This window comes from Telopea speciosissima, chromosome 11 (genome assembly GCF_018873765.1).
Source record: "Telopea speciosissima isolate NSW1024214 ecotype Mountain lineage chromosome 11, Tspe_v1, whole genome shotgun sequence".
In the NCBI taxonomy this organism is placed as follows: domain Eukaryota; kingdom Viridiplantae; phylum Streptophyta; class Magnoliopsida; order Proteales; family Proteaceae; genus Telopea; species Telopea speciosissima.
This window is the reverse complement of record NC_057926.1, coordinates 9,123,166-9,130,261: the sequence shown is the minus strand read 5'-3', so window position 1 is coordinate 9,130,261 and position 7,096 is coordinate 9,123,166. Positions and strand designations below refer to the sequence as shown.

The following is a 7,096-nucleotide window of genomic DNA, read 5'->3' as shown; positions in this document are numbered from 1 at the left end:
ATGATACATCTAGGCATTTCTCCTTTATTAGAAAAAAAAATAAAATCGTCTTGACAATCCATGTCAACGATATTGTAAAAATTCAAACCAAAGATGCCTTTTTTTACCCTCCTATTGGTCTGTGAATAAATCTAAGCCATTTCAATGCAAAACGACATTATTAAGAAGAAAGTTCCGAGAATGAAATGAAGAACGTTGTGACCATATGATGTCTCTTTTTGAAATTCATGAATCCGATGATCTGACGATCAATATCAAACTTCAAAGTCAACTCATTCAACAGAAAATAAAAAGAGTCAACCAGTGACCCATGATTAAAATGACTGGACATCGTAAAAATCAAAATCTTCAACGATTATGTGGACGGTTTCAGTCCTTATCAATTCTTCGACCGATTCTCCCTCCGCTCTTTTGTTTTTATCCTTTTTAAATCCAAACCCTCGTTGTCTCTTCTGTTCTTTGGAATGGCATATATAAACACCTCTATAAAGCTGTGTTTTGTTTGTTCGATGGATTTGGTTTTTGTAGGGTTTGTTTTTTGGCGAGGTTGAAGAAAAATCGTTTCTTCTAGTATTATTTGATTTCTCCAGTATTTTAAGGTTTTGAATTTGTGAAGACGTTGATCCAGGAACTGGGTTTTTCTTCCTCTTTGCGCTTGTTTCGTTAAATGTTTGAATAAGGGTTTATGTATTATAAAATCTAAACAAAACCCTTTCTTCCTGTTGAATACTTGAATATCTTCATTTGGGTGTATAAGTTTATTGAGAAGACATTGCGTGATTGATTTGCTTCGACTCTAATTGGGTTTCCTGGAGTGAGAAAATGTTGCTTATAGAGGCATTGATTTTGGAATCTAAAGACTCCTGAGTTTGGTTCTGAGCTCGACACTATCACAGCCCCCTGTTTTCTCAATCAGATCTAAGGGATCAATTTGGGTCTGTCAGCCAAACTATCAGGTAGCCTCTACATTTATATTTGATCTTCCTTCTCCCCTCTCTGCATTTTTATGGTGTTTGAAGAATTTTTACTATATGATCCTTGGCTGTAATGATATATATTTTTTTTCATATTTCCTCTACATCTTATTTCTTTCTGTGGAGGCACGCTGAGATTCTGCTTACATGATATTCAAACTTATCTATTGTTTATTTCATTAGTTTTTGCTTTCCAAAATTCCTTGAGATTGGAAATAGAAGTTTATTTTTCTTATGTGGTGTTATGTGTGTCTTGAATTCTCATACCCATTTCAAAGTTTACCCCGCTCTGGTGATCCGAAGGGGAAATTTTGTGACGTCTGTGATGGTAGGAGAGGGCTTGGGCCAATAAGAGGAGTATTACCTTGCTTTATTGTCTTGTTGTGTAAGCAAGAGCGAGAAGTGAGGTATGAGTATTTTTCGTGTTAGGGTTTTCTGGGGAGACTTATTGCTGCAACTTTTAGTGTTCTTAAGAGATTTTCATTGTATTTTTCTTCCATCACATAGTGAATCATCTTCAACTTCAATTGTGGATGTAGCACACCAAATAGGTGTGTGAACCACATTATATCTCTGTGTCATCCTTGCTTGAATTTGTTTTGTTTCTTCGTGTTTGCACTAATAGGTGGGTTCTGACACAGATCAGAAACTTTTATTTTTAATCAGGAGTAATTTGAGATTGAAAACTTCATCATCCTAAGTGGGTGAGCTATGGTTGGAAGTAGATTATCCTCGGCGATGGCTGAAAGCGAGATCGCTGCTCTAAAAGTAACACTTCAAACTCAGCAACAACTTATGCAAAAAGTCTACAAGGAACTTGAAGAGGAGAGAGAAGCCTCAGCTACGGCGGCGAGTGAAGCTCTATCCATGATTTTGCGTCTGCAAGAAGAAAAGGCTGCAGAGAAGATGGAAGCTAGTCAGTACAAGAGAATGGTAGAGGAAAAGATGTATTATGCTGAGGAATGTCTCTCAGTTTTTGAGGATCTCATGTATTCTAAAGAAATGGAAATTGCTTCTATTGTGTTCCAAATTCAGGCTTACAGATATAAATTACTGAGCCTGGGTTTTACTGATCCATCTGTTGGGAAACTGAAATTCCCGGACAATCAGTATCTGTTAAGAAATGAAGTTCAAATGGGGAATCTCGGTCTTCCTGGAGTCATGAAAAGGTACAACTCTCTGCCTCCAATTCCACTTAAAGATGCACAGGGGAAGAAGGGCAATGTTGGAATTGAAGGGTCATCAACTCCACTGCAAGAATTGATTTTAGGGAAGAATGATGTAGAAATAAAGGTGATGTCTGAGGAATCTGCAGTTGGTGATTTTGATTCATACTGTGAACAAATCGAGAGATTGGATGATCGAGTTAAAGAATTATCAAATAGAAGAGTTGTAGAAAGAGTAGATTCCGATTTGATTTCAAGAAGTCATGATCTTCCCTCGACCATGGCAGCATCTTCAACATTGATGGGTGTATCAAGGACTTGTTCTTTGAGTACAGCACTGAGCAGAAACCTGACATTTGATCCAATGGGAGGTGCTACAACAATTAAAATGGACTCTGAAAGTACGTCTTCATGTTCCAATTTTAAGGCTAGAGATTCTGATGATCATCTGGGATTTGATGCCTATAGTATTCCATGTTTGGAAAGTGAAACAATCACGAATTCAATCCATTCAACAACTGTGCATGATTATGAAAATAACAAATTTTGTGTATCACAGAAACAAGAACAAAAGAAGTTGATCTTCAAAGGTGAGACCAGGATCAGGAAGCAGCAATCAGTCCCGCCAGAAACATTTGAATACTATTTCAAAGAAAAAGATGAGTGGATAAAGAAAGTCTTGCTGTATCGTCAAAAAAAGTTGACTAAACCAAGAGATGGGGATACTGTTGATCATCATTCACCTCTTTCTAATCCCAATATTGATGTTTCACCATTTCAATCTGAGGTTAAGAAGCTTGAGAAAAGACTAGAGCTACTTGAGGATGACGAAGAGATTATAAAGCAAGAAGCTTATAACAGAGGGGAAGAGCAATTAAAATTGTTGAGGGAGATAAATGAGCAACTCAAGGTGATACAATCTGAGATTGATAATTTTAAACCTAAGAAGTCTCCATTGCGAGATGAGTCTCAGCTGTTGTCTTTCATTGAGGTATATCAGATTGCTTATATTCTTAATCTACCATATCAAATACCATTACCACCACCTTACATAATTTTGTACGGTTGGCTTGGATTTTGATGAAGATTTTTAGTGTACAGATTAATTGCTATGGGGGGTATCACCTCAACTTTGAACTCTAATGACATTGCTCACTGTTTTGGCAGACAATGCTATGCTGTTCGCTCTAGTCCAGTCATCAAACCTGTACCGCAACTTAAGGAAAATTCAGATCTCCATACAATATTGCTTTCAGGTATGTGTGCAGCAGTGTTGGCAAATCTTCCAAGCATTGCAATGTAAAGAAAATTGCAGAAGAAAACATTGGATTAGAAGTTGCGTGCATTAACTGATTTTGGATTGGATTTTTGTCTTTCGGGTCTCATTTTTTTTTCTTAACTGAGAATTGCCAACTGTACATGTAATACTGTATCATTGATCAATTGTGCTTCTTGAAGGAGTTTATGTTTTATGTAATCCAAGTTGAGGAAGAATTGTTTTAGAAAACAGAGCATGCAAGCTCTAGGTAGAAGACGAAGCAACAGAAGCCTACATAGGCCAAATCAATGGCTGCAACCATATCTCTTGGACTTGTTTTCGTCATTAGTCTTGGTGTTGTTTTTGTGATTAGGGACTCTCTTCTGTTGAGACTGGAGGGAGAGAGTCTAGGAGTTGCAGTCAAGTTCATTCACTATAGACAATTCTACCATTTGTAGACATCAGTTTCATTTATATTATATTTTGTCAGTCTTTTAAAAGGTCTTTGTTTGTTGCATATTGCCCCTGTAAGTATGTTGAGAAAAATGTTAGGTTTGTTGTGAACAAATTCAATTGATCAACTCACTCACCAGAGGATGGGTGGGCTGCTGATGTAGAAGAGGGAGAGTGGTCTGTTGAGAAGAAGAGCGAAATATGCTATAGAATTGAAGGTTTTAACAGATCTGAAGATATCGACACTCTGGTGTCAGGTCAATACTCAGTAATAGGCATCAACGTCGACTGAGGCATGGTCAACGCTCATTTGACATCGACTAAGCCTCATCAAGTGTGGATCCCAGATTGTCAATCGGTGATCATGGCTCTTGATGTATTACTGACAAAGTCGATACTCAATTCACATTGGTAGATGCTCAATGTTATTCGTCGACGTTAACTAAGGCCCGGTCGACGCTAACTCGATGTCGACTGAGCCTCATCTGATCAACTCGAGGCTCCACATGGTCTGTTTCTTTAAGTCACATACTGCTGACGGGAATACCGATATCATAATCTCGGCCTCTATGCATATATGTATGTATGCATGCAACTCATACATGATAAATACATGATGGTTAGGTTGGAATACCCCTATGCTCAACCCCTTTCCAACAGGGGGTCAGGTGTTAGACAGCCTAAGTGGTAAGCTTGATGAGATATGTCGAGGTATCACATCCGTTGTACGATGATGATTTCTTCCAGAAGCAGACTGAGTTCGGGTTCCAACTGTATCTTTAGGACTGAACGCTAGGATGGGTTTTGACTTTGGGGGTTTGCAGACAATCTCTTGAGGATTATGGTACTGCAGGCTCCCACCCGCACCTCGGGTTTGACATTGTTGGGGATTGCCGTCTTCGGACGAAGGATGCTGCCTAAGGTGTTACAGTAACAGTATACCCAAACTTAGTATGGCGCAAGGTGGATATAAATGAAACGAATCCACGCATCATGTGCTCGCATCCATGATTTGTTGTGTATGCTTGTGTGTTCTAATTTATGGGCTTAGTGAAGCTCATTCCACGTGGAATCCTTTTTTTTTTAGATTTCGATACAGGACATACTATATGGTGGGAACTGATGATGTCGTGGATATGACTGATCATGGTGATGACTGGTGGATTACAGAGTCCGATGGATACAGAGCCGACTATGGATGTGATGAGTGTGCCTATGGGGTACTGTGATCGAGGATATGATCTTCAAGAACTCCTTTAATTTTCTTTCAATTTTGTGATGTATTTGATGGGCTTGGCCCCAACTTTACTTTCAATTATGCCTTGTGATGTTTTAATTTGTATTTAAGTACTACTTATATCTATTTGAATATTTTGGATGTTTAAAGGATAATTCACACATGGTTATGTATATATTATCACAATTTAGCTTCTGCACTCTGATTTAGTCCTTATATTCTATCTTCCGCTGCTTCGATTATAATTGTGTTGGGTTACGGACTGTGAGGGTTGACTACTACTTTTATGATCCTGAGGATGTTGGGGTGCATGTGTGCATCCTAGTCACACCACCCTGGTCGTGGGAAGTGGGGTATGGCAGTGGGTGTAAGAAGTTGTAGACATGTACGATGGATTGGGATTTGATAGTATTTAATTACCTGCCCTATAGTCCATCATGAGATATTATTTAGTGGAGGGTGTTACATGCAAATTCAAGAGTTTAATTATGCATGACACTTAATTGAAAAATTAAAAGTAATATGGTGATATTTTATTTGATAAATATAATTGATTATAATTAAAATATCACAAAGTCTCTTTTAGATTCTACCTCTTCCCTCTTTAGTAGCAAGTAGGAATGCAAGTCAAAGTTCTCTTCACCAATCAGTTTCCTATTTATTTTAGGAAAGTGAATGAGAGAGTTAAATCTCAACCCTAAGTGGTTGAGAAGTTATGAAAGCACACACGAAGGGGGATCGGGTAGTGCTGCATGATCGAATTTATTGGCTCTCCCCCTTGGCCGAGCTCTTTCTCTATCCTCTCTTTTGCTCTCTATTTTGAGAGCTGGTGTGTGGTTAGGAATTTAGAAACCCTAGGTCGTTAGTGAATGTTCGTGTTTTTGCTTTGATTTGGAGAATCAAGAGTTGATCTTCTTCAAATCTCATCATTGTTCAAGTGTGGAAGAACTATAATCTTGAGGAGGAACTACATTTGCGGTTCTCAGGTAACCTATGTTTCCTGTTTTAATTTTTGTTATGGAAAGAGATCTCAAACTTGAATGCAAAGGTAAAATACCCAATCTAAGGAGCAAAAGACCCGGACTAATTAAAATCCCCACCAAGGGGTTGGTTTGGTATGATTTCTATTTAGATTATGATTTTTTAACCTTATTTATGAGAAAATTGAAATCAAGTTAATATGAAATTGTAAATAGGTGAAGAGCTGTTTCAATTTTGAAATTTCAATTGCCTATAATCTATTTCACATGGGACTTTAAAGAGCACGTGTTTTACAACAACTCCAAACGTGGGTACCCATGTATTTTCATTTTAAAACACTCCAAACATGTTAAAAGACTAAGAACTCGATATTGCAACAGAAGATTATACAAAAGGGGATTTCTAGAAGGTGAGTTGCAGGCGGACAAGGGGGGGGGTTTAGTGTTAGAGAAAACAACACAACAGAATGACGAGTTTGTAGAAGAAAGAGAGAAGAGAGAGAGAGAGAGAGAGAGAGAGAGAGAGGGAAATCATACACACACACACACACACGAGACAAGATTTTGTTTGGTTCACCCCCAAGAAGGAAGTTACATCTATGGCCGAGAGATAGAACGAATCCACTATTTATGTGAAGAAAATACCAACCCTCTCTCTCTCTCTCTCTCTCAAAGAGATAACTACAATATATAAAAAAACTCTAACCCAGAAAGTACAAAACTGCCCGTAGAAACCCACCCAGCTTGGTATGGACTTGAACCAACATAGGGCGAAATATATATCAAATCGAAGATCTCAAAGGCAAACAGTCCACCAAAGAATCGCCACAACACTTTCTGGACTGAGATCAAACTTCACCAATAACATTTAGGCGGTGATTGCTAGCGGGGCGATGGAGCAGAAGGTCAGGGAAAAGTGAGTTTCAGTGGGTATTGCGCATGGGAAGCAGGTCCAAGGAGGGGGTTCTAGGATGGATTTCATGGATTATTGCAGCTTTCAATCCTAATCTGAAGATGAGTTGATATGT

General features: G+C 38.4%; 1 protein-coding gene across 4 annotated transcripts; it reads left to right on the top strand.

Moving 5' to 3' along the window:
• The first annotated feature begins 715 nt into the window (after positions 1–715).
• LOC122645544 lies at positions 716–3,417 on the top strand. Of its 4 annotated transcripts, none has more exons than XM_043838855.1 (3): positions 716–956; positions 1,700–3,131; positions 3,308–3,417. In XM_043838855.1, exons 2-3 carry the CDS (start codon positions 1,713–1,715, stop codon positions 3,329–3,331), a joined length of 1,443 nt encoding a protein of 480 aa, XP_043694790.1. In that variant the 5' UTR covers positions 716–956; positions 1,700–1,712; the 3' UTR covers positions 3,332–3,417. The 4 variants fall into 4 exon arrangements, with proteins under 4 accessions (XP_043694790.1, XP_043694789.1, XP_043694788.1 ...); XM_043838854.1 differs by having other exon boundaries at positions 1,676–3,131; XM_043838853.1 differs by having other exon boundaries at positions 1,641–3,131.
• The last annotated feature ends 3,679 nt before the right edge of the window (positions 3,418–7,096 follow it).